General features: G+C 39.3%; 1 protein-coding gene across 5 annotated transcripts in view; it reads right to left on the bottom strand.

Annotated features, from left to right (window-relative positions):
* Positions 1 to 461: 461 nt before the first annotated feature.
* The window catches only part of KAT7 (lysine acetyltransferase 7), a 33,558-nt gene continuing 6,977 nt past the window's right edge, over positions 462 to 27,042 (bottom strand). For 2 of the 5 annotated variants that reach the window (XM_036339618.1, XM_036339620.1), the window contains exons 4-15: positions 26,065 to 26,304; positions 21,177 to 21,259; positions 18,095 to 18,184; positions 16,587 to 16,685; positions 13,717 to 13,827; positions 11,848 to 12,039; positions 8,577 to 8,666; positions 8,214 to 8,354; positions 7,063 to 7,156; positions 3,430 to 3,576; positions 2,924 to 3,030; positions 462 to 2,118 (exon numbers count right to left, since the gene is read on the bottom strand). In XM_036339618.1, the coding sequence (XP_036195511.1) occupies positions 2,017 to 2,118; positions 2,924 to 3,030; positions 3,430 to 3,576; positions 7,063 to 7,156; positions 8,214 to 8,354; positions 8,577 to 8,666; positions 11,848 to 12,039; positions 13,717 to 13,827; positions 16,587 to 16,685; positions 18,095 to 18,184; positions 21,177 to 21,259; positions 26,065 to 26,304 (1,496 nt within the window). In that variant the 3' untranslated portion in view covers positions 462 to 2,016. Of the gene's footprint in view, positions 2,119 to 2,923; positions 3,031 to 3,429; positions 3,577 to 7,062; positions 7,157 to 8,213; positions 8,355 to 8,576; positions 8,667 to 10,519; positions 10,757 to 11,847; positions 12,040 to 13,716; positions 13,828 to 16,586; positions 16,686 to 18,094; positions 18,185 to 21,176; positions 21,260 to 26,064; positions 26,305 to 27,042 lie in introns of those variants that run through there. The other 3 variants (XM_036339619.1, XM_036339621.1, XM_036339622.1) reach the window with 2 other exon arrangements.

The following is a 27,042-nucleotide window of genomic DNA, read 5'->3' as shown; positions in this document are numbered from 1 at the left end:
GCTACTTTCAGGAATCATGCAACCCGAGAGAGTCAATGATTAGAGGTGATACAGCTCACTATTGGCTAATGAGCTGGAGATGAGAAGGGATACACCTCTTCCCACCTTTCCAAAAGCATCAATTAATTGTAGCCCATCTATCCTAACTTCCTACTGATTCATTTGCCCTTGAAATCAGAGGAAAATGAACTTAATGAAAAAATGACTAATACTGACTAGTCCTTGCTACACATACCTATTAGTTGGAACCAAAGGCAGAGAATTTATTCCACCACCTGGACAAGTTCAGAGTAAGCATACCCTCTGCAGATCGGCTGCATCACAGAGAAAAGATATCCCACAGCCACAAACCACACCCCTCGATAGTTTACCGTTAGAGAAAACAGACCCCAAGTGCATTTCCTATTAGTAGCAGGTGAGCTGCACCGTTTCGTAATAAGACCTCCTGGGTGAAACAGACGTAAGCAGAGAACATGCTTTATTGAGTAGATATAGAACAGCACATTCTACCACATGTGGGGGAGGGTTAGCTTCAGTAAAAGGCCTTTACCCTTTAAGAAAACCCCCAGTGAAGTTGCTTTTGGATAAATTTTAACAGTGACACTGAAACTGGCAGGGAGCTGCCACTGAACATGCTTAAAATGAGCTCCCCCCAACCCACAGTGAATATTAAGTAGTGTACAGAGATGACAAGAGAAAGGCACAAATGACCAGAGTCGGGATTGTGGTGAGGGCTCCGTAAGAAGACAGCAGTGTTATAGGCGATCAAGTTGGGAAGGGTGACATGTCACACATCAAAAGCTGCCCCAAAATAGCAGGTTATAATGGGCTAGAGAGAAATTAGAGGGAGCATTTCTTCCTTCACTTAAATACCACCAAAGATAGGAGATCAGAGAAGAGGGGGATGGTGGCAAATCCCAGAAAGGAAATGGAGGATCTTGGATGAGCATAAGCACTTGAGCCTAGAGGGAGGGTGAGGCACTGCTGAAAAGAGAAGCAAACCGTGGCGGGTGGCCATTCTGCCTTGCTGAGTCATGGGTGGAGACACTTTCAATTCGTTTCCACTTCTCCAGGGATGTTCAGACAGAAATCAGTGCAACTTATGTGGAAGTAAAGGTGTGCTAGGTCAGACTGGTACTGGTGAAATGGTTTTGCAGTTAATGAACCAGTCAACATGCCGCATAAAAGGGAGAACGGGAAATTATTTTGGCACCTGCAAACATAATGGGGGCATGGAGTCAGGAGGGAGGAAAACATTTACTACTGGGCACTTTCTGGTGAGGCAAAAAGCATTCATTCCCTTCCACCAAGACATGGCCCACTGCCCACAGGTGAACTCGGCACAGAATCTCCGCCTCTTCCCTCTCTCCATCTCCTTCACATAGAGGATGTGCTGTTCTCAAGACTAATCCCTGGGGGAAGCTTCAAAAGGATTTGGCTCTGGTCAGCCTGACACTGATCAAAACAAGTCTTTCCATAAAAATGGAGGAAAATATTTAAAGTGAGATGAAACCCAAAAGGAATGGACCCCTCCCAGCACACACACGCTGAAGTGTTACCTCTTCCCTGCCCGGCCAAAACACACATGTAAGGAATAATTGGAAAGGTCCCGGCAGTGGCAACTATATTTGGAGGTCTGGCGACCAGGCAGCAAGAAGCACTATTACAAGTTTAGAAGACACAACGCAACCTCATGGGGCTAGAGAGCATGAGGAGAGAACCGGTGACTGGACAGGGACGGGACCAAACAGAACACCTTGGGTCAGTGCTATGAGGGACCTGCGCTCAAGTCTAATATAGATCCCATCCGGGCAACCTCACTGAGGCCGAAACAACAGTTCCTCAGAACCAGCGTCTGCAGTGTACATGAGGGTCGGAGCCAGGACAGTCCTGAGGGGGATGGCCTTCCCAAAGGATGCTGTACTTGCCAATCACAAGAGCAACAGAAATGACAGACAGATCCCTAGGGGACGGATTCCTACTGCTGGGGTTCGCTGGCTCAGGTAACAGGTCACTTTAAGTGCCCTTGGGAGGGGTCCATTTTAAACAGCTGGGATCCATGGTTTTATTGGAATTGGATCTTTTGGCCTCTTTGGCTATCCACTCATCAATCAGGTCCTAAAGGAGAAAAATGGGAAAAATTACACACATTAAACTAAAATGGCATGATATATGAATTCCAACATGACTGTCAGCAAAGAAGGAATCACCAAAGGTTTAATAATATACTAAGGTGTAAAAAAAATTATCTTTAACTTACAAAACGCTTTACTAGCGAATCCATTCTTCCTACTACAGCCTTAGTAATAGCTGAAAATCATTAGTCATCTTCCCTAATGATAAATATGAGTCAACTAAAAATATTTTAAATGGCCTAGCCTATGTGGCTCAGTGGATAAGCATCAACCTATGAACCAGGGGTCACAGTTCCATTTCCTATCAGGGCACATGCCAAGTTGCAGGTTCGATCCTCAATGGGGGACAAGCAGGAGGCAGCTAATCAATGATTCTCTCTCATCATTGATGTTTCTATCTTTCTCTCCCTCTCCCTTCCTCTCTGAAATCAATAAAAAAATATTTTTTAAAATTGAAAATGGATTTGAGAGAGCTTTCTGGAAGGAATTTAAAACCACTTTCACAAGCCCTTGAGTTTATTCATTCCACTCTACAGATGAGTAATTTTCTCCAATCTAAGAAAATTATTGAATGCTAGAAGTGTTGTACAAGATACAGCTGCTTAACTAGGATAAGCCGATGGAGGCATCACTGCACGCTAAAGAAAAGAGTCCATATAAAAAGATGCACATAGTCAAACTCCTTTAAGAAGGGAAGGTTACCTTCCCTTAGGGTGAGTAAGGCCCCACTTTGCTGTTTAGGCTTCCAGGGACATTTATTAATGTGCAAGGAGCTGATAAAAACTTACCTGTCTCTTTAAAACTAGGTGTTTTCCTTTCCAATACTTGAGCATCTGAAGGGCTTGCAGAGTGCTGACAATGTCCACAGGATTCACAGCTGTCTCCTGGCTAATTTCTGAAACAGAAGATCTACTAAGAACCTGGCCAAAATGCAGACTCCCTGATCAAGTCCCCTCCTAAACCCCTCCCTCTTACAGGATATGCAAATGATCTCCAGATGGTTGGAGCATTTGATACTCAACCCAACCTGCTCAGAAAAAGTTTATGAAGCATTCATTTGACCAGTCCAAGTAACTACGAAAATAGACATTACAGCAAGAAACCACTCTTGGCCCCTACAGAAATCAAGTTCAAAGACCCATATTCAGTGGGCCTCCTGTTAGGTCCAGATAAAACACAGAATGAGGCATTATCTTTGCAGGTTACAAAGCATGAATAGGGCCAAGTGGAAAAGTTAAAATATTCAGTGGAGTTAACATCTTGGGTAACAACCATTCTAGAGTCAAAAACCAACCTTTGATAGAAATCTCTTTGCCTTGGAAATTATGCAGGTAACGAAGAAGCACTTCTTTCCAGTAACTGCGATAGCTTATGAGCCCCAGATCTGAGAGGGGACGTTCTGGGGAGCCAACTTTTTCTTCCACTTTGGAAAGCAAATAACCTGCCAGGGAACAAACACACAGGCTTTTTTTTAGCAACACCATATCCCATCCTAAGAGAAAAGAACAGTGTGCCAACATGGAAGAAGTTGTATGGAAGTACTCCGCAGTACCAGTTAGAGTTCAGTCAACTTCATTCATTCAGTGGAATACTATATAGCTGTTGTAGAGTATGCTGCCTTTGTATAAGCAAAAGGGGAAGAATGTGTATTTGCATTTACTATAATAGACACTGAAAATTCTGAAAGACTAATAGAAACTTTAATAGCAATGGTTATCTGTAGGTGTGAGTTGGGAACAAGATACATAAGAATTGGGATGGGAAGCCATTTCATTACATAGCTTTTATTTTTCACATTTTGAACTTTAATAGATTATCGGAACTATACCTGAAGAGGGCATGAGAGCGCTACTACACTCTTTCCTCATACCTTGCCCTGTGCATCTTTCACTTGGAGGTTTATATATATGCCTATCATGTCCTTCAATAAACTGGTAAAAGCCCTGATGAACTTTTCTGAAGATCTAGTAGTCCTGAGATTGCCTTCCCTTAATGTAATCCAATTACCTTAAAAAGATTTTCAGTGAGAAACCTCTAAAGATGAAGAGCTAAGAAAGAAAGTTTCTCATCAGTCATTCATGCTCTTTCAATGCTATAAAAAGTCTTTGCAACAAAGTACTAATACATGCTACAACATGGATGAACCTCGAGAACTTATACTACATGAAAGAAGCCACACAGACAAGAGCAGACTATGTGCTTCCATTCATATGAAATGTCCAGAATGGGAAAATTCACGGAGACACAAAGTAGATTAGTCCACAACACTGTAATAACTATGTACGGCACCCCATGGGTACTGGACTTCTGAGATAATCATTTCATAATTATATAAATGTCTAGTAACTATGCTGCACACCTGAAACTACTACGTCAACTGTAAGGGGGAAAATTTAAAGTATTTTAAAAAAGGTTAGCCCTGGCTGGCGGCTCAGTTGGTTGGAGCGTCATCCCATATAGCAAAGACTGCAGGTCCGATTCCCAGTCAGGTCACATACCTAGGTTGCAGGTTTGACCCCTGGTTGGGGCATGTATAGGAGGCAATCAATTGATGTCCCCCCACCCCCTTTCTCTAAATTACATTTAAAAAACAAAAACAAAAACAAAAGCCCCCAAAACAAAAACACATCCTTGGGTGAGGATTTTAAAAAAGTAGATTAGTAGATGCTAAAACTGGTGAGATGGGGAAATGGGAAATCAATCATTGCTAATAAATATGAGATTTTTTTGGAGGGGAAGATGAAAATCTCAATCTGGATTGTGAAGATTATCGCACAACTCTAAATGTAGTAAAAAAAAAAAAATCACTGAATTTTACATTTAAAATGGATGAATGTATGGCATGTAAATAACACCTCAGTAAAGTTGCTTTAAAAAAACAGATTTTCTCAATACCACCCATGAAGGAGTTGGGCGGGGGGGGCCCGAACCTCAAGAAGCCTCTATCTAAACATTTACCATTAACACTATAGGACACAGTCAGCAAAATTCAGTCTGGGAAATACTGGAAAATGAACCTGCTTTCTGCAACAACTAAAGAGCAAAGAAAAAGAGATGGAATGGGAACTTTCAGATTTAAAATGTTTTTGTTGTTTTTTTAAAATACATTTTATTGATTTTTTACAGAGAAGGGAGAGGTATAGAGTCAGAAACACCGATGAGAGAGAAACACCGATCAGCTGCCCCTTTGGTATGTGCCCGCAACCAAGGTACATGCCCTCGACTGGAATCGAACCTGGAACCCTGAGTCCGCAGGCCGACGCTCTATCCACTGAGCCAAACCGGTTAGGGCTCAGATTAAAAATGTTTTACAAGCCACATCTATCAATTCCAATATATCAAATCTATCTGGATCTGAGTAACAATAAGAACAAAAATCACAATATAAGGGTATTTTGAATACTGTAATTTATATTAAAAACTTTTTTGGGTGTTCTTATATGTAAGAGATCTTATGTTTTAGCAATATTAAAATAACTGAGGGTGGGAATATAAGTAAACCAAGATTTGTGCACCATGGGGTCCCTTGGCCTGTCTTGCACCCTCTCGCAATCCAGGACCCCTTGGGGATGTTGCAGTGCCCAAAGCAGCAGGAGGCCGGGGAGAAGCCCAAACCGGGGCCCGGCGCCGCGTGGCTCCTGCTTATCCCGGCCCGCTGTGCCTGCCACCTAGCCAGCAGCGCTTCCTGCTGCAGCGGCTCCCAGCTGTGAGGCTGGCTTCTGGCGCTCCCTCTGTGGGGAGCACACTGACCACCAGGGGGCAGCTCCTGCATTGAGCATCTGCTCCCTTGGTGGTCAGTGCACATCATAGTGACAGGTCGATTGGTTGCTTAAGCTTTTATATAGATAGAAGATAGATTATTCTACTTTTGTATATGTTTGAAAATTTCCATAAAAATCATGCTGGTAATAGGTGTTACCCATTAAAGATACATAATCCCCCCCCCCCCGAATTCTAATTTGGACTAAAGCATATGGAATGACAGTGAACGCAGTAAAATACAGTTGATTCTCGTTATTCACTGTACTTATGTTCTAAAAAGTCACTGCAAACACTAAATTATAAAATACTAAATCATCGCTCCTAGGAAAATAGAATTAGGTTCCTGTAAGCCTCTGGTCACATTTTCGTCAATCAATATGTAACCTTTTTATGTATTTCTGTTTAACAACACTTCATTTAATAGATATTGTTGATACAGTAACTTTGAACTTACAGCACAATAACCTATCCCGAATGAAGTGTAATACATATTTCTCTGTAATGTACATCAAAGCCTTTCTAGACAGTATTTCAGCACTATGTTAGGTGTCATTTAAAATCAGCAACAAAAACATGAAAAATATGACACTAATAGACCCTTGAAAGAACACTTGATTATACTGAGAGCTGAAACGAGTCACCTGTTTGACCTCAGATGGAAATGTGTGGTGACTTTTTTGCTGCTACCCACATATCCACAAATGGCAGCAAAAGTATTGCTGCCAATACTCTGCCAAGAGTATTGATTTTGGGGTTACAAATAAAGTTCTAGGTAGTAGGAAAATTCCCAAATACAGAAGCCATAATTAATGAGCCCCAAAGCCTCTATCAGGTATACAGGCTGCCTCTAGAAAAGCCCTTACAAAACTGAAATCCCTAATACCCACGAACAGATTTGATGCCTTATGCATGTATGTGCTGTTCATAAATCCCAAGCTGGGATCATCCTAACAACCTTACTTTATTCTCCTCTAATCTCCCACCAAGCTCAGAGTCCTGTATTCAATGTGTACCAGGCCAACTGATGATATCCAGGTTCTGCCGACTTACTCGTTCACTTAACACCAGTATACATAGGCTACACACCAGGAATTGTAGGGACCACAGGACAAAAAGACAATATTCACATGTTCCCTGCCATACGGAGCTTAGCAGTTTCACTTACTGAAATCAATGAGCATCTTGCCATAGCCCTGCCTCATGTACTGAGGCATAGTAAGGATACAGGATACATTGTAGTTGAGGAATGAATTCTTCTCCTAAAATCAAGAACAGATGAGCAGGTCACACGAGTTTCAAACTAAAGGTGTCAGCAGACAGATACAAAATAAGGCTGCTTGCAAAGTATCTGGCTAACCAGTCCTGGGAGTGGCTGTCCGGCTCACAGCTGTTACACACTCTTTATGATGGCCAAGCCATTAACCCCAGGGTTTCCCCAGCTCGGAGACCTCCAGTCTCTCTTAAGGGGGCTGGCTCTGGGCTTTTTATAGTCACAGAGCAGGGCCAAACGGATTAGACTGCAGAGTCAGGCTAGGGCAGCTCCCTTCAAAAGTAATTTCTCAAAAGGGGGATGCCTACTGAAGAGAGAGATCCCAAACAGTAAGTCCCCATTCTGGAAGGAGGTCAAAAACAATCCAATCATATATTGTAGGATTCCATTTATGCAAAATGTCTAGAACAAAGACAGAAGGGCTGGGAGGGGTTGAGTGGAAATGGGGAGTGATGCTTATGGGTACGGGCTTCCTTACTGAGGTAATGAAAATTGCACAACTCTGCGACCACACTAAAAATCACTGTACACTTTAAATGAGTGAATTGTACGGCATGGGAATTACGTTTTTAATAAATTTGTTATCTTAAAAAGTCATAAACACATTCTGGCTTTGAGTCTTTAAAGGCACTGTGGCATTATCATGGGAAGAACCTAGTCTTTTTGTGTTTCGTTTTTTCCAAAAAATATGGCAAAAGGAATATACTCCTGGTTTCGAGCTAATAACATAGAAGAGGGCAAAGCCAGGAGAGTTGGCTTGACTACAAGTTGTGGGCTTGTGGGTTAGTAGGCAGGGCTCTGGCCAGTAATTAATAGGCATCTCCAACCCTCAAGTCCAGAAATGAATAAACCAGAAGCTTTTAATAAAGAATGGCACATTTTCATTAAACAATCTTTGACATGGACTTTCCTTTTTTTTAAAAAAGGGAAGGGCTGTCATCATTATCCAGAATATGACCTTTTCCTGTCAGTGATTTGCGTTCCCAATGCCAACATCAATCACCCTGCTCAGACCATTAGCTTCTTAATCTCCTGATCCTGCTGACCTTGGAAAAATACCCAATCAGGTGACAGCCAGTGTTGTCCGCTTCTGTCATAACATAGAACAGGAAGGGCTCCACATCATAATATAATGTTTTGTGGTCCAGGAAAAGCTTGGCCAACAGGCACAGGTTTTGGCAGTAGATCTGGAAGCAGAAAAACAGAGTTCATGTGTAGGCCAGTGACTTCTGAACTTATCAGATAAAGGCCTAAAATTACAGATCAGACCATTGTAGTTAATGAAGAAGTGTATTTTGGCCAACAGAAGAGTTCTATCTTCTTTACAAGGTGAGATGGACACAAAACAAATTCCTTCTGAAACCTGTCAATGTACAACCACCCCACTTTCTTAGGTCACCACTTTTTACCTTGTTTTTCTTGCCATCCACTTCAAACACGGATATTGAACCTTTGCGATATATCTCATCACCGGGTGGGTGTTTCCACACACACTTGGCCTGCAAGAGAATGGAACGGACATCAGGGAAACCAACCTTCCCAGCAAGATTGCTGCTCAGAAGCGAAAAAGAACTACAATTTTAGTCAGCTGAGATGACAAATAGCTGAACACACTTGAGAACATGTAGTAAAACAAGATGTTTTCAGTATAACAATTTAAGGCTTCTAAATCACTGTAATATATTTATGATATTTTCTAGCAGTTTGGAGTGTTTTCTGGGTTATATTCTGGCATCGGTTCAATCCAGGAGATTAAAACCATCTACTACATAAAAGCCAGATAAATAAAAATAGCCTTGCTTATTAGAAAATGCCTTGCAACAACAGGAAATCCTTAAGCAGCTTATTTCAAGCAGCTTAGAGTTAAGATAGGAGTGCTTTACTCTCACCTTTACCAATAACTTCTCTGGTTGCCCCAAGTGTCCCCTTTGTTACATAAGGAAATAGGAGCAAATCCTTCTTTTTCCAAAAAAAAAAAAGGGGGGGGGGCGGGGAGGCAAGGCAGCTTGGTTGAGCAGCAGGAAGCTGGGGTGGAGGGTGGCCCCCAGCAGCGCCGGCAGGGCACTTGGCCACAAGAGGGCACAAGGTACCCCTTTCTTTACTCTCAATCATTAACAGATTTAAAGCAGCCAGTCAGCCATTGCTGTAAATCAGGGATTTTCAACCTTTTCCATCTCATGCACACATAAACTAATTATTAAAATTCTGCAGCACGCCAGAAAGTGTATTTTTTATCAATCTGACAAAAAAAGGTATAGTTTTGATTGTAATTAACTATCCTTTTTGTTCCAAGGTTACTTTTTAAAAAGAATATATTTTGATTTTTTACAGAGAGGAAGGGAGAGGGATAGAGAGTTAGAAACATCAAAGAGAGAGAAACATCGATCAGCTGCCTCCTGCACATCTCCTACTGGGTATGTGCCCGCAACCAAGGTACATGTCCCTGACCAGAATCGAACCCAGGACCCTTCAGTCCACAGGCCGATGCTCTATCCACTGAGCCAAACCAGTTAGGGCCAAGGTTACTTTTTAAAAAATCAGGCCTACACTTGTTTAAAAGAATTTCTGGTTCCAAGAGTTAACCAATCAGCTCTAGCTGGTGTGGCTCAATAGGTTGGGCGCTGTCCCATGCACCAAAAGGTTGCCCATTCAATTCTGGTCACATGCCGAGGTTGCTCATATGCTCAGGTTGTGGGCTCAATCCCTCGTTGGGGGTGTTAAGAGCTGATCAATGTTACTCTCACATTTCTCTCTCTCTCTCTCTCTCTCTCTCTCTCTCTCTCTCTCTCTCTCTCTCTCTCCCCCCCCCCCCCACCTCCTCTCTCTCTAAAAATCAATAAACTATTCTTAAAAAAGAATCAACTAATCAGATGCAAACTTATTATGCAACCTGACCAATAAGATGCAGCTCTATTATATGACCTATATGTTTATGGTTCAAGACAGGGCATTCACACTGGACAGACGGCTATTGTGTTGCCTGTCTTTTTTGTATTTTACAATCTAAGGGGAAAGATGTCAGTGCCTCTGACTAAATAGTCAATTATCGTATGTTTTAAAAAGTTCTTGCAGCACACCAGTTGAAAATCATTGCTGTAAATAGGTGAATTCTTGAAAGGTTTTATGTAAATACATTTAGAAAGCATATGTACATATCCAGAACATTTTCCATTATATTTTTATTGTGACTTTTGGTCAACTTAAGAATCATGACCTAATTTGTCACATGCAAATCCAAATATTAATTGGAACTGCTTTGAAAAAGTTTCATCTATAGTTTGTCCCTATCACCACCACCCCTTTACTCATGTGGCTTTTCCCAAAAACAGACAAACACAATTAGTTTAGAAACAGAAGCCAAACTGGGCCCAATTCAATGATTATGCCTGAAGCAATAGGAATCAGAAGTATGGCTTACTAGGTAAAGTAGGTTTTTATTTCCTGAAATTTGGTTTTTGTAATTCATATAATACAGTAGAGATCCTCAAAAATTCAGAATGTTTACTTGACCTTCAGATTTATCCAGACCCTGTTTTCTCCACCTATTACTAGTTCTTGCTCTCTTTGGCTGTTTTATTGGTTAGTGCCACTAAATAACCAGAAACAAAAAGAAAAAATGGCAAAAATGGTAAGTAGTTCACATCAATAAAAATAGCAGCCTTACTTTCACAAAGCAAAACCATACTTTAGTTTATCTCCATGGTCTACAATCATGGAGACCAGTCCTTCTGATACCATCCTCCCCTGTGCCCTAGTGTCCCCACCAGTCTTTGCCCATCACCTTCCCTCCAGCACTCTATTCTCACCCCAAGTCAAGCGTGCCAGAGTCTGAAGGGCTTCATTCATAGGAGTGGTTTTGGGCCACAATGCTATAGACTGTGTGCTTCAGAGTTAGAAACACACACAAAGAAAGTATCACCAAACTGGGGAGAGGAATGTAAGAACAGAAACCATGGGAAGCCTGGATTATGGAGGTTCACCATATGGAAACCTTGGGAAGTAAAGATGGAAGGGGAAGGAGAGACACCATAAAAGGCCTAGAGCCAAATTATGTTAGGACAATAGAAACAAGATAAAAGAAAGGTTTCCCTGTCTGAAAGAGTTATCTCTTTCCCTTACCCTTTCCTCAATCCTACTCCATGGCAGAAAGTCCCTTTAAGACTTTAATTCCACAACTAGGGAAAGAAAGGTGGCTTAAAGCGGCAAAATAGCTAATAAGCATATTTGTCAACAATAAAATCAGATTCAAGTCTTTATTCCTAAAAGAAGAAAGATGTTCTGAAACGAAAAAAAAGCAATAAACAACTTCAGAAGGCACCAAAGGACCCATTCTGTTAATGAAGTCTATTTTCATCTAGTTTGCAATACTTAAAAACTAAGGGCAGAGGTCATCCATCTGCAAAAGAACCACGGAAAAAAGCAAGCAGCAAGAAAAAAAGACAGGGAGGTGTGTATGATAGGATGTGGATAAAGGCCATTGGCTGCTTTAAATGCCACCCAGCACCAGCCAAGCCACAGGCTGTGTACCACCACCCTAATGTGGCTTTTGATTTCCTATGCCTTCATCCCATTCCTGTGGACCACTGAGAGGTGCTTAGATAATTGTCATTAGGACACATGTCAAAATGTAGAGATCCCATTGCTTACTGCCAACATGATCATGAAACCCAGACAACTTACCATGTGTCGGCGGAGTATCGTTTGGCTCTTCATGTACTTTAAACAGAATTCACACATATAGAGCCGTCCGAGTCGTGCATATTCTTCAGGATAGGGAGAATGGTACCAAGTATCAAGCTCATAGCGACCAAAAGCTATTGTTTTAATCATGTTGCTCCCCTCTGTGATTTGGCCTTGCAGCCTTAACTTCTCCTATTGTACAGAAGAAACCAAAAGTCAAAGGAGGTTTAGAATTACAGTTCACCTTTGAACAATATGGAGGGTTAGGGTCACCAACACCCCGCCCCATGCAGTTGAAAATGGCGTTTAACTTTGGACTCCGCCAAAACATAAATACTAATAGTATAGTGTTGACCGGAAGTCTTATCGGTAACATGCAGACGATAAACACGTTTTTAGTATGTTATATACTGTAGTCTTACAAATGTAGGCTATAGAAAAGAAAATATTAAGAAAATCATAAGGAAAAGAAATACATTTTTAGTATTTATTGAAAAACATTCATGTTTAAGTGGACCTGCAGAGTTCAAACCCATGTCAACTGTAATCATCTTTGTTTTTGTAAACTATGTGCATGCCATCATGCTAAGCTATGAAAAAAACACACACATTTGGCTTCTAAACTCATGAGAAGCTAACTGAAGAGGGCTGGCGACATGGCCAAGGGTAATAAGGAAGGCTTAGTATAGGTCCCAGTGAAGAGCAGCTTTTCTCTGCTACTTAACTCTCTTGAACATCAGAACAAGTCTCTGGTAAAATTGTGTTCTTACCAGTCTGAACCAAACTGAATTCTAAAAGGCAATCTACCACTAATATAAACCCCCCACCTTTTATAAGACATTCTAAAATTAAACAGAAAAAAATTATCTAGAATGTGCTTTACATATTTCCAGCCCTATGTACATCTATGTGACATATACCCACCCTCTCAACCTAGGTCCTTTAAAAAATGTTTTTTGAAACATGGACAGTGCTTTACTTCTGCAATCTGAAGTCCAGGAAGCAGAAATATGTTTGGATATCTATCTCCACTCAGTGGCTATGAGGTGGCTATAGGATTTTAAAGCAGAACCAGACAGAGCATTGAGAAAGGCTAGCCTAGGAATGCCCTGGTTCCAGAGTACACCTAGAGAAAACCAGCAAAGCCGCCCATCCCAGCCAAGAGCAGCTAGCAAGCCCTGCCACCTACAAAACTTTCAACAAGTGTATCAGAGGATTTTTAAATGAAGTATTCAATAAAATGTAAAGAAACAAAAAAGAGAGGAAGAGATTTACTTTACAGAGATCCCCTTAATCCATTTAATCAATCACAATTTTCATAAAGCAAACTTATTGAAAATTCTGCCGACAGTATCAAAACTAAATGTTAACTGTTGATAAAAATCAGAACAGAAAACCAGCTTAATTGTAAAACTTGGATTTGTCAAAAGATTAAATCTAAAATGTCTGACAAAAGCCTTTTCTATTATCCCTCTTCAATATTCTTTTTATTCTTTTACAGTTGTATTGAAGGGCTGAGGCACCCCTGAAAAGGGGAGTACCAGTTTAGTTTAAGAGAACAACAGGGTATCTCCCAGTCCACCGGTTCTCAGAATTGCAAATTACTAGAGGCAAGGGGGGTACCTATTGTTTTATTCAGCTAACCACCTCCACCAAAACAGGTCATCAGGAAATGAGGTGGAGGGAGGAGGGGTAATTAATTTTAAATATGAATGGGAAGGGAGACAGTCTCAAGTAAGGATAGCTGGGGGCAGGGGAAAGGGATTCAAGCAGCAAGGTACATTCATTCCCATCTAACTGATCACTAATCATTTTTCTTGGGCGAACTGCTCCTCACAAATGGTCCCCAGCTAGAGGTTTACTACTCACCAAGTCCTCTGAAGCCCGGGCTTGTGCTCTTCGGAAAAGATCTAAGTCATACTCGCTCGTCAGGTTTTCCAAGAGAGGTTCCCGCGTGTTCCCGTAGGTCTGCCTGTGTTCCTAGGAAAACAACCAGAGCGTGAGACTCTCTGCTTCTAAGAACATCATCCACTTCATTTCAATCGATGCCAAGCTATTTTTTCTAATGCCTACCACATGCCAGGCATTAATTACCCTAGGCACCATGGCTTTGGCAGACATGCTATTTATCAGGTAGGTTAACGCCAGCCAGAAGACACCCATACTCGCCCTGGTGAATCCAGAAAGGAAATGCTCCTACCACCTCTCCAAAAGGGAGTTTCATTCTTCTCCATCTCTAAATGAGCACCGTGGATAAAAATGCTACGCCACCGCCCCCATTTGTCCCTCTGAAAACGTGCACCACAGTATAAGTAAGTATAACAAACCCAAAAGCACCACAGATGCCTAGAATCCTGAGATCTGGAAGAAACCCTGGTGGAAACTCCCTCATTTAGAAACAAGACCAAAAAAACAAACACATCTCAAAGCCTTAGAGTCTGAGATTTTAGACTGAAAGGTAAATTTGCAGGTAGGAAAGGGCAGCTGTATGAAAGTGTTCTGTAAATTCTTTCCCTTGAACTTCTTCGCCATCATTACACTGTCCGCCAAAGGCATTGTCATGTTCTCACTTTAGAACTCCAGCCCAAGCATGTATGAAAAACTAGCTAGCCCCTTTGAAAAATATTTTACTAAATACTAAGCAAGAACAAGAGGAAACAGTCAGAAAATTAGAAACATTAAAATAATCCAGTTTTAAACAAGTATCAAACCTTACCATGGCATTCACTACAAGTATCCTTTCACTGGAAAGACATCCTACAAGAGGAACTTCCCTTTTAAACCTTTGATTCCAGCCCTTCCCACTCCATCCTAGACTCCACCTCCCACCCAGAGAATAGAAGATAATCGCAGTTAGGAGGAGTGAATGGCTCATCCCAAGAAGAACATTACAGATTTCACACATCTATTAGCACATGAAGAAACCATTCAACAGTACCTGTATGCCTACTAAAGTTTCGTAAGGTTAACCTGGGCCCACCTGATGTATACCTTTTTCAATTTGGACTACATCTAAGTATTATTCTAGTTTCATGAACTTTTTTTTTTTTAACTTAAAAAAAATCCTATCCAGCATTTTCACCAGGAAGGTTGGGTCCAAATAACCTCACCCAAACAACTGGAAAGCAGATGTTTGTAAGATGAATTTCAGGAAATTTTACTGCAGACACTCTTTCTACCTGTATGATTCTTGGCGAATTAGCTCTCTAAACTTGTTTCCCATCTATAAAATAGGTGAAACACCATCCATCTTTGCTACAGATTATGGGGGCAACATAACCACAGTGCCTAGCACAAGCACTCAATAAATGGCATTATGTGTTACCATACCATTACACCTCTACCCAATTTGTAGATAAAAACATTGAACAATACAAAGAAAGGAATACAACCTTGCAGGGTCCTTCCTCTACACATCCCACACAGTCTAGTGTAAGTGTTTAGCTACAAATTCACCCTACAACCCACAACTCATCTCACATTCGCCCATCTCCATTTATTCATAAGGCCATTTTCAAGACAGTGATGACTACCAAAAAAGTAAATACAGTTTAGCATACTTTTATCTTAGTGACGCCATGCTGACTGCCTAAGTAATCACAAACCATACTTTTAATAATCTACTCTAATGACTAAATAAGCAAACATTCCACCTCCATGAAATAATTAAAAAAAAAAAAAAACGCATCAAAGAAAGACTGAACGATCACATGCCAAAATGTTAACAGTGATTTATATTTTGGAGGGTCATTTTTACTGTAATTTTTCTTCTCTATTTTTTTGGTATTTTCAGTAGTTAAGCATTTGTTAATAGGTTTATAATAAAGTAAATCTTTACTTAAAAATTAAAGTTATGCAAAATGTTTTTAAATTTTTTTTACTGATGGACTGATTTTGGAGGAAGGAAGAGAGAGAGACAGACACATCAACTTGCTGTTCCACTTATTTATGCATTCATTAGCTGATTCTTGTATGTGCCCTGACAGGGGATCAAACCTGCAACCATGGTGGATTCATCCGGACAACTGACCTCTAACTAACTGAGCTACCCGGCCCGGGTATACAAAAGTTTCTTAAAGAAATTTTAACAAAAATGAGGAAATTAGTTTAAGATATTAAATTAAAAATAGAATTCAAAGCTGTATTTATAGTAATAACCAAATTTTGTAAATAAGGCATTATGTAAAAAGCTAGGCTACATCCCAAAATGCTAACTCTGGTTATTTTTCAGGTAGTAGGATTAATGTTTATTTCTGCATACTTTTCTTAATTGTTCTATATTTCCTACTACAAATGTACATTACTTTTAAAACTAGAAAAAAAGTTAAAATACTACAAAAAGATTTATAGATTATATCACCAAATTAATACCTTTTATTATGTAGGAATTTTATTTTTCCATTAAAGTAAGTGGACTACAGCTTGTTTTGAATATTTCCCCTTAAACAGACATCTCCATTATCATGGTATTTGAGAGGGTAAATTTAACCTTTTAAAGCTAAAGTTTACAAACAACTAGAGGACTGAACTATTTTTTTCATCTAAACTCTACCAGTATTTTTTTTTTTGGAAGGCCTCCAGTTTCCACTCATAACAGCCAGTTTGAGGGATTTTAGTAAACTCTAACTGCCAGAAAACAGTCCTTCTACTTACAGAGAACACCAAACAACAAATCTGAAAAACAGAAGCTTAGAAACCAAAAGAAGTTCATGCTAATTAAATAGTTAACTTTTTCTCACCAAGTATTTCTCTTTCTGTTCTTTGCTCAGTCCGGAATTTCTTTTCTTCCTGAGTTCAGCGACCTTCTCCTTATATCGCAGCTGCCTGTCTGTTGGTGCCTAAAAGGAAGAAGGGGAGAAAATTGGCAAGCTAGGTAGAAAACTTATTGTGTAACTAGTTTCAAAATGAAAGTAACAACAAACTGGGGAGGGGGTGGCGTGGAAATGTCAGATGTGTTACAACCACCATGTTAAAATGACTGGCAATTTTAAAATTCCAAATCGAGTGCCCTGTCAGTTAATATGAGTTCAGGAATGTACTTATTTTGATATTAACTGAAATAGAACATAAATGAAGGATGGAAGTCTCCACCAAAGCAAAAGTAGTAAAATAAAGATCATTTCAATTCAATAAGCATTTATTGAAAGCTTACCGCTTTACAAGCACTGACATAAAAATTTAAAAACTGAGTAAGAATAGAGCCAAAGATAAACAAAGAGAACTGTAGCTACCATTTACAGAGTGCTTATCTCCCAAGCACTGAGGATAGGGACGTTAGATGTATGATTTAGCTGACTACCCTGCTAGGTAGGTATTAGTCACTCCTTTTTATTAGCAAGAAAATAAAATTTAGGGAAGTTAGCTGACCTGTCCAAGACCACACTGCTAGAGTAAAAGAATCACAGTATTCAAATCCAGATCTGTTTGGTTCCAAAGCCAAACTTCTCCCTCATCGCCATGCTTCCCCTGCTATCTACCTATAACCTACCTCAAAAACAGATATCACATGGTGAGCTATGTATATATAATATGTGACAAGGCCAAACAACATTCTGAGAACATTACAGTAGGAAAGCATGAAGAAGAAATGCATTAATGGTAGAAGTTTTGGGAAGAATTTCTACAACAGCTGAGAGTTGTACAAGGCCTTGAAGGGTAAATACAATTTCTTCTTGGTATAGGAATATAGAGTTTGGGCAGAAAACCAGCAAGAGTAAAGACCAAGGGCATTCAGGGAGAAACAAGGAATCAGTGCGTATGAATGTTCAGAAAAGCAGAAGGATTAGGGTAAAGCAGCATCTTGGAATTCAAGGGAAGAGAGAATTAGAAGAAAAAACGACATCAGCAACAAATGTCAAATGCTGAGGAAAAGTCACTGGTGATCTTGGAAACATTCTAGCAGAGTGGAAGCGTTTGAAGGTAAATTACAATGGGTTAAAAAGTAGATGCAAAATGAGGAAATAGAGCAGCAGGCGTAATCTTTCAAATAACCAGAATTATCTGTTGTTGTTGTTGTTGTTATTATAAATTGCATGCTTTCTTTATTTATGATGTAGAAGTGTTGGTTTCATGAAAATTTACTATTTGAAAAACAATTATGATTCTGAGTTTGACTAAAGACCAGTTATTTAGACATAATACCATAGGAAACAAGAGGCATGAAATACCCAAAGACAGTCATGGGCAGAGCATATCCAAAACTTGGCTCTCAAACTGGGAATGGCCAGAGCTTTAACAAGGCCCATACCTGATGCCTGGTTGCATGCCTGTTGTTGTCATCTTGCCTGTGGGACAGCATCCTTTCTTCTATCTGCTTATCCCGGCTCTGTGCTCTCACCTGCAACCATCAACAACGTCAATAAATCCACCTGCTTCTACAACTGTTTACTTAACGCAAACAATACAAGAACAAATCCCCTGAATTTATGTGGTACTTTTACTTTCAAAGGGTCTTCACATTTATTATCATCAAATCTGTAAGATATAGATAAGGCAAGCTTCCATTCCATTATCTCAGCCATTAACCGAGAATCAGAGAAGTGAAACAATTACAACTAAATCATGATAAAACTAAGAACTTGAAGTTTAATTGATGACTCTGAGCCTGGACTCTTTCCACTGTACAAGTAAAAAGAAACAGTGCAAGACAGAGGAAGTGCAAGAACAGAATGAAGAAGTACAGAGAAAATGTTAGATACCTGGGGTCAAGTCTATTAGGAAACTTAACTATGTAGTTATGTTATCTTAGACAAATCACATCATCTTTCCAATAGTTTCACTTTCATCTTCTGGTAAGTGAGGACTCATATACAACTGCTATTCAACTTCAACAGTCAAACTCAGCATGGTCAAAACAGAAGACTGACATTCTCCCACAGATCTGCTCCACCCAAATCTTCCCTACATCAATAAAGAGCAATACTTCCTAAACAAATGATCAGGGCAAAAACTTTAATGTTATCCTTGATTCTTCTTCTCTCACACCTCACATCAAACCCATCAGCAAGTCTATTACGCTGCCTCCCTCCAAAATATATCCCAAATCCAACCAATTTTAACTATCTTCACTGACAGAACAACAGCCCAGGCCACTGCCTACTGCCTGAACTTTGGAGCAGCCTTCCAACTAGTCTACCCTGAGTCAGCTCTTGCCCCCTCCAGTCCACTCTCCACACACTACCAAGTTGTGATTTTTGAAAAGGGTTTATGAAATTACATCACCCCTTTGATAAAGCCTTCCAGCTGCTTCCCACAGCCATCAGAATACAAATATACCCCTTGTGCCAAGACCTTCAGGTCTTTTTGATCTGGATCTGGCTTCCTCATTTCCCATCATGCTCCAGTCACAGTGGCCAACTTTTGGTCCCTCAAACCCAACAGTTTGTCTCCACCTCACAACCTTTGTGCTTGCTCATCCTTCTACTTAAGATCTCTCATCCTACATCTTGACACAACTGCTCAGATCAAATGACAACACCTCAAAAAGGTTTTCCTAACGACCCAAGCAAAAGCAGTGCCACACCCCTTCATCACCCCCAAAGCAGTCACTTTCTGAAATGGCTTTAGTCTTTTTGTTTCTTATATTTATCACTTTATTAAATTCTTATTTACTTAGTAATTTATATGTTGATTTGGCTTCCCACCATGAGAATGTAAACTCCTTGAATGCAGTAGCCTTTTATCTCATTCACAGAATCCTTAGATACCAACAACAGTGTTTGGCACATGCAGTCACAGAAATCTAGGACTGAATAAAAATGGTCATATCACTGAGAGCAATCATTTACCAGGACACTTAGAGTAATCATATACATGCAAGTATTTTTAAAATGTTAGAGCTTTGAATAAATGTGAGGAATTAGTCTAATCTTTCCATTTGGGATTCTAAATATAATAAAAATATATGTATCTTTCAGAAATTCTCCTGATCCTCCAAGCACATGTTCCAGTGGTGAAGATGGATTATGCTGAGCCTGATTCCCCTTGAAAGAGGAAAAATTCAAGTAATGCTTTCCTTTCTTCAGAATTTTATTCCACTGCTGAAATTTTTATTTTTTAAAAATAAATTGCTAAGGTAGTATGCTCATATTGCTACAGGCCAACAATCTTAAGTTATAGCTTAGGAAGACTTTTATGTAAAACCATTGACAGTATCAGATCATTCTGTTTAGAAACAAGAGGTAGAGACAAGTCTCAAAAAACAGAGATCACAGCTATTTTCAGAGAAAGAAGCACAGAATGCCTTGTCAGCTTTGATGCAGATGTTGGTAGAGCTGCTCCCGTTCTGACCTGGTCTCAGACTAATGGGAAGATAATGGGAAGACCTGCCCCTTACACTTACACAGAGCAGAAGAAACTGCCTTGGTTATACAAGAGAATTGGAATGAAAAAAACAAGTGTCCTCAACCTTAAAATCCATGTAAGCATTGGCAGTATACTACGTTGCTGAAAGAATGAACACATAAGGAAACTTTCCATCCTGTGGTCAACTTGTAAATAAGAGGAAAAATTCCTAAATCAGGGAGAAGTAATGTTAGCTGGGGAATCTAATTTTCTCAGGATGAAACTGCCTCAGACAGGAATAAACCTGTGATCCTGAACTTATTAACAAAATAACAACCACAAATCAATACTCTGGTTTAACCAGCTTGGATAACCTATCCAAATAGTATCCAAGAAACCATTTAATTAACAATATTCTCAACTCTTGCTTCCCATAGTTAGTTTTCTGGTTCCACCCTTGGTAGCAGCAACCCACACAGAAACATATAAAATAGGATCTTAGGTTCTACTTCTAAATCAAAGGTTATTTAAGACTACATTTTCCAAGAGTTTAAAACAAGAATTAGCCAAGAGTAGATGTGATTGAGAGTAACAAAAAGGAAGACTATTCCACAGAAAGAAAAAAATTATGAAAACTTTTTAAAAGCAAAATGTCTTCATAGATTTACAAGATGAGAACCTAATGCATAAATATTGAGACCATATATTTATGCAAATCAATACTTAATGAAAAAGGTTCCTAGAAGTCTTTGTTACTTTCAATGAAAAATAATGCATTAGAAGGTGATGCTCCAAATATTCCATAGATAACCTTCTTGTTAATTTCTTTCAAAGCATTCATTACATACTATAATTAATTATTTTATCTGTTTAATTAACTATTGTTTTTAAAAACACAGTTGTTTTATATGATGTTTCCTCCACTAGAATTTAAGAGGGAGGACCTTGCCCACTGTCCACACTGGATCTCCACTATTTAGCAAAGTGCCTGGCAAATGGTGAGCACTTGTGGTAAGTACATGTTGAATAAACGAGAACATAATTACCTTGCACTCGTCAGCTGAGAGGTTGTGATAAAGCGGGCATCCTGAGATGGAAAAATGTCTCTCATGTTTTCCTGTAAGATGTCCTGTTAAAGGAGGGGAAAACTTAATTTCAAGATAGAATATTTAAGCTTAGAAAGTGCTGTTTTTCTCCATAACAAACCTGGTTTTTTGCCATATAATTTTTATCAAATATGTCTGGTCAAACAGATTGAATCAGACAGATTGAATCCAAAAGAGGTAAGTGCTACTAAGGACCATGAGTTGCACCCACAATAAATTCTTTCCTTCCACAGGTTGAATGTGGCAATATTTGAGGATACTTGTGTATGTTCAATATAAATTGTAATTCCTTCTGTTCTGATGATGTATTTCTCAAACTGCAAAATGTCATAAAGCCATACACTTATAATAAAGGCACAAAATCACAAGCAGGAATATTCTCTTTTGGCAGAATTTAATTTTCCTATGCTAAACTGATCAAGTCATAAGGTAACAAGTGTACTTCATATTATGCAATTTTATCCTACCTGATGAACTTCTTTCAATAATCAACAGAAACATAAAAAATGAAGAAGGAAATGGCCTTTTCTATTCATATAAGCAAATATATTTGATAGTTTTGGACCAAATTAAATATATTCCTTATCTGGGTGGTGGGGCTGGTTTCATTTAAAGATTTAGGCTTCTTCCATAATCAAACTTTTTTTTTTTTAAAAAATATATTTTATTGATTTTTTACAGAGAGGAAGGGAGAGAGATAGAGAGTTAGAAACATCGATGAGAGAGAAACATCGATCAGCTGCCTCCTGCACATCTCCTACTGGGGATATGCCTGCAACCCAGGTACATGCCCTTGACTGGAATCGAACCTGGGACCTTTCAGTCCGCAGACCGACGCTCTATCCACTGAGCCAAACCGGTTTTGGCCATAATCAAACTTTTAAACAGGCAGTTTGCACAAGGCCACTATGAGGAGAAAATGTTAGGAATAACAATACAAAAAGGCTCATTTTACCTAAAGGGGCATCTCCTCATTTTTCTATTTTTCATGTGCTGAAAACATACAGGGAATTGAAAATTATTTCCTTTTTAAACATCTCAACCAAAAGTTTATAAAACACCTAAGATAGAGAGGGATGGTGAGAGAATGCAAGTGGCATAAAAAGATAAATTGGCTAAGTTAAATCACTAGTCTATGGATATCTTTACCTTTCTTTCATAAAAAAAGACATTTAATTTTGTGTAAATGAGACACTGGAATTTAAAAAATTATACTTCATGGGGGAAAAAAGAAATAAAAAAATTACTTCATGATTTATAGAATAAGCTTTAAAGGGCAAAAATAGTCCCAAGTTTTCAAGGAGATGGGAATATATGATACACAGACTGCCATTTCTCTGGAACTGTAAAATGCTAGTGGCCCGGTGCATGGATTCGTGCACAGTAAAAGGAAATTAATTAGAAGAAATATTTTAATATCGCTATTTGCCCTTTCTCTATAATAGAAGTGTCAACTAAATTCATGATCGACAATGACAGATTGAAACACATACGTGCAATTGGCGCCAGCAAGAGCTTTATATGTATCGCGCATGTGCGAGTCAACATTTATTTTTAAATTGCCAGTGCGCATCATATGTAACGGTCGGTTGGACGGTCACTTAGCCTTTTATGTATATATATATATATATATATATATATATAGGTAATTTTTAGAAATCCATACATTTTTATCTTGGGCACAAAAACTACCCCCAGTGGTCAAAACCAGTATATAAAATCTAAAGTATCACTGCTACGGCAAGCCTTTTTAGATATTGTGCATTTATAACTTCTGAGTAAATTATTCATGTTTTACTTTATATGTAAACTAAAACTAATTTAATGTGTCTATATTAAAAATTTTAAAAGGGCCCTGACCGGTTTGGCTCAGTGGACAGAGCGCTGGACTGCGGACTGAAAGGTCCCAGGTTCGATTCCGGTCAAGGGCATGTACCTTGGTTGCGGGCACATCCCCAGTGGGGGGTGTGCAGGAGGCAGCTGATCGATGTTTCTCCCTCATCGATGTTTCTAATTCTCTATCCCTCTCCCTTCCTCTCTGTAAAAAATCAATAAAATGTATTTAAAAAAAAAAATTTTAAAAGGACAGCTGATCTATTGACCTAGCCATTGCTATCCAACAGATTTTCTAAAAACACCAAATGCACACATACAAGTACTAATCAAAATAGGTAAAAATGAAAAGTAATCTAAATGTCAATCAACATAGGACAATTTAAGTAATTTATGAACTATCAATACAATGGAATGCTCTGTACCCTCTAAGTGCTAATAATGTAAAATACCCAAGATATCAAACCAACCATTGTGGATTTTCCTTTTTATGAATACCAAAACAAAAGACATATGTGTACATATACGTGTGCTTATACTGTATTTATAGAAACTAACTAGAAGCACTCATAAAAATTACCAACAGTAGCTTTTATCTGGGGCATATGAAGGAAGAATTTTTACTTATGTACTTCAAGCCCTCTTATAGGGTTTTAACTTTTCACAGGCACATAACACTTCCATACCAAAAATTTTTTTAAGTTAATGCCATTGCTTTGCCTATGATAAAGAGTAGAACAGGATCAAGAATAATTTTGGAAGCTCAGGTTCATACATTTCAAACTCTGCCAATAAAATAAAACCAAAAGTCAAAATAAACTTTCCTCTGACCCAGCACCTCTATATTTACCCTCTGGTCTACCTCACTAAGGGGGCTAAGCCCTGGGCATAACTAACGCACAATTAGACCCCCACTCTGACTTCATCTCCTCTTCTCCATTCCGGTCACTCTGCCCCAGGCATAATGGCGCTGAAGTGCGCCTCACATTGCTTAAGCACTCTCCTGCCCCAGACCTGTTGCACCGCGGTTCCCTCTAAGCTTACCACTTATTCCCCTGATACTCACATGGCTCTCTCTCACTTCTTTCAGGTTTCTCCTCAAATGTCAAGGTATCAGAGTGGCTTTCCCTAATCTACTGTGTGTGCGCATGCACAAACAATATTCTACCCTCTTCGCACACCATACTATGTATTTTCCTCCATAGCATGTATCTCTAGTTAATCAATATATGTAGCTATCTGGTTTGCCTTTCCCAGTTAGCTACCTCCAAGAGAATTGGGATTTAGACATAGTCACAACCATATCACCAGAACTTTATTTACTTTTAAATATGTTTATTGATTTCAGAGAGGTAGGGGAAGGGAAAGGGAGAGGGAGAGAGGGAGGGGGGGGAGAGGGAGGGAGAGGGAAGGAGTGAGAGAGGGAGGGAGAGAGAGAGAGAGAGAGAGAGAGAGAAACATCAATGATGAGAGAATCACTGATAGGCTACCTCCTGCACGCCCCCTTTTGGGAACTGAGCACACAACCCAGGCATGTGCCTTGACCAGGAACTGAACTGTGACCCCAATTCATGGGTCAATACTCAACCACTGAGCCACACCTGCCAGACATCACCAGAACTTTAAAAAGTGTCTGACACATGGCAAATATTCAATAAATATTTATTGAATGGCTGGTTAAACATCTATAAATAAAAAAGGCTAAGCGACCGACCATCTGCTGGTCCAACCAAACAACTGACCGGTACATGATGTGCACTGGCAATTTAAAAACAAATGTTGACTCACGCGTGCATGATACATATAAAGCTCTCACTATAAAGCTTTCTTCTAATTTCCTTTCAATGTGTATGAATCCATGCACCGGGCCACTACTAGTATATATAAAATAAAAGTACAATTTAGGGATGCATGGATAGTGACTAGCAGATTCCCTTACCCTCTTAAAGTACATTAGCTAACTCTTGCTTGTACTGGGGTTTATATGATGACACCTATTCTTAGTTTTTCATTATTTATCCCAAGGAAATTGATTTAGGCCTGAAACAATTATCTTGAAGGATAATTATTACAGCATTCAGAGGAACTTTTGCTCTATTTTATGCCTTTTTATGGTTAATTTTTTTTTTTTTTTTTTGAGAAACTGCTGCTAAAATCAGGAATATATTCAAATAAATAAAATACTAGGAAAAATGCACTGGTAGCCTGCATAGCAGCGACTTACTCTGGTCTACCTTTTTTCCTGAACCTGGTAGCCACATTCAAAGGCTAAATCTGAGTAATGAAAGGCCCCTTATCTCCCAACCAGCACCTTCCAACTCTAGACAAAAGCCTAAGTCTAACATTTGCATCTAAGCTCACCTAGAGAGTACAAATAAGGTTTAAGCCGTGACAAGAATCCCTCCGTAAGGATTCAAAGTCTGTCAGAAGAAAACAATAAAATATTCTGTATGAGAAGAAATATTTATCTAGTTTGTATTTATTAAATACACAAAGCCACAGGACCAAAAACCACTGAAGTCACAAAAGTCCAGAGTTTCATCTGTAGTCTTTTAGTTTAATTGCCTCCTGATAAGTAATCTGTTTTCCTCATTTAACAGCGATGGCCCTATCACCACTATTCTTCACTAGCTTATACTCTATTAATCCTCATTAAGCTTATACCATGTACCATACAATGAGATACTGGAAAATAACTGGTCTTCTGTTTCATTTTTGCTAGAAAAAGGAGAGACTTTTCCCATGGGAAAAGCTCTCAATTTAAACTGAATACTGCATCCCAGTTAATTTCCAGATCTATTATTACGGACAGTAGGCCACGAAGCAGAAATGCTTTTATTCAAGTGGGCAGTTCATTGTTACTCTGAGCATGTGGCCACTGAAGAACCTAAGAAGCTAGATCACAACGGAACATGAAACATTTCTGGGTGATTCTAATTCTGGAGGGAGAGAGAACCACAGAACACAGGGTGTCATAAAGTTGGGGCACACTTACCTAGAGAGTTACAGCCTGGTGTAGGACACTTCATGTTAAAATTATAGCTTTCATGGAAGCGACGGCGCTTGGGGCGATGAGAGAGGTCGCTGCCCGAGTCTTTCAGGGACATGTCCTTGGCAATGCTCTCATCATGAGACACGTTGGGGCTGGAGATATCTATGTCAGACTCAGAAGAAGGTGCGTTTCCAGTTGGTGTTCGAGGTGGAGACTCATCATGATCAGCTGTATTTTTAGTTTCTACAATAAAAGCAATTGGTAGAACTTGTGAAAAGGGTTCATTTAGTTAGAGGTTTACTATTCAGAAGTGTTTATGGTCTTCCCAGATCTTCTATGATTTGACCAGTAACTTTTAGCTATTTATCTGCTACAAAAGCTAAATGAAAAACAAAAAAATGAACATTGTTCCTTTTGTGCAACTTTAAATTCTGACTAAAATTTAAATTTTGAGTTTCCCTAATACATTTTACTTATCTGTGTTTCTCCTAAGCCCTCAATCATGGCTAATCAAAACTGGATGGAAAATTTTTTTTAAAAACATTACCATCCCACTCTATTTCTAGGAGATACACAGGATGGAAGACAAATGAAAATGTTTTGTCTTTCTGGATGACACTGAACAGACTTGGTGTGAAAGTGTGAATAGACCTGACTCTTGAGTTAGCTGTTGGTAATCAAACAATTCCAATTCCAAACTCTAAATCAGGAGTTGCAGCCTTGGCCAATATGGCTCAGTTGGTTGGAGTGTCGTCCAGTGCACCAAAAGGTCACAGGTTCAATTCCTGATCAGGGCACACGTCTGTGTTGCGGGTTCTCTCCCTTCCTCCCTCTCTAAAATCAATAAAGTAAAAAAAGAAAAATTTTAAATCAAGTGTTGCAAACCAAATGCCTACAGGGGCTGAGCAAGGCCAAATAGAAAGATGATTGTCCATCTCTAGGGACAACTACCATTCAGCTCTAGCCAATTATTAACTGTGG

This window comes from Myotis myotis, unplaced genomic scaffold, assembly GCF_014108235.1.
Source record: "Myotis myotis isolate mMyoMyo1 unplaced genomic scaffold, mMyoMyo1.p scaffold_m19_p_17, whole genome shotgun sequence".
NCBI classification, from domain to species: domain Eukaryota; kingdom Metazoa; phylum Chordata; class Mammalia; order Chiroptera; family Vespertilionidae; genus Myotis; species Myotis myotis.
The sequence above is the reverse complement of the archived record's forward strand: the minus strand, read 5'-3'. Positions and strand labels throughout refer to the sequence as shown.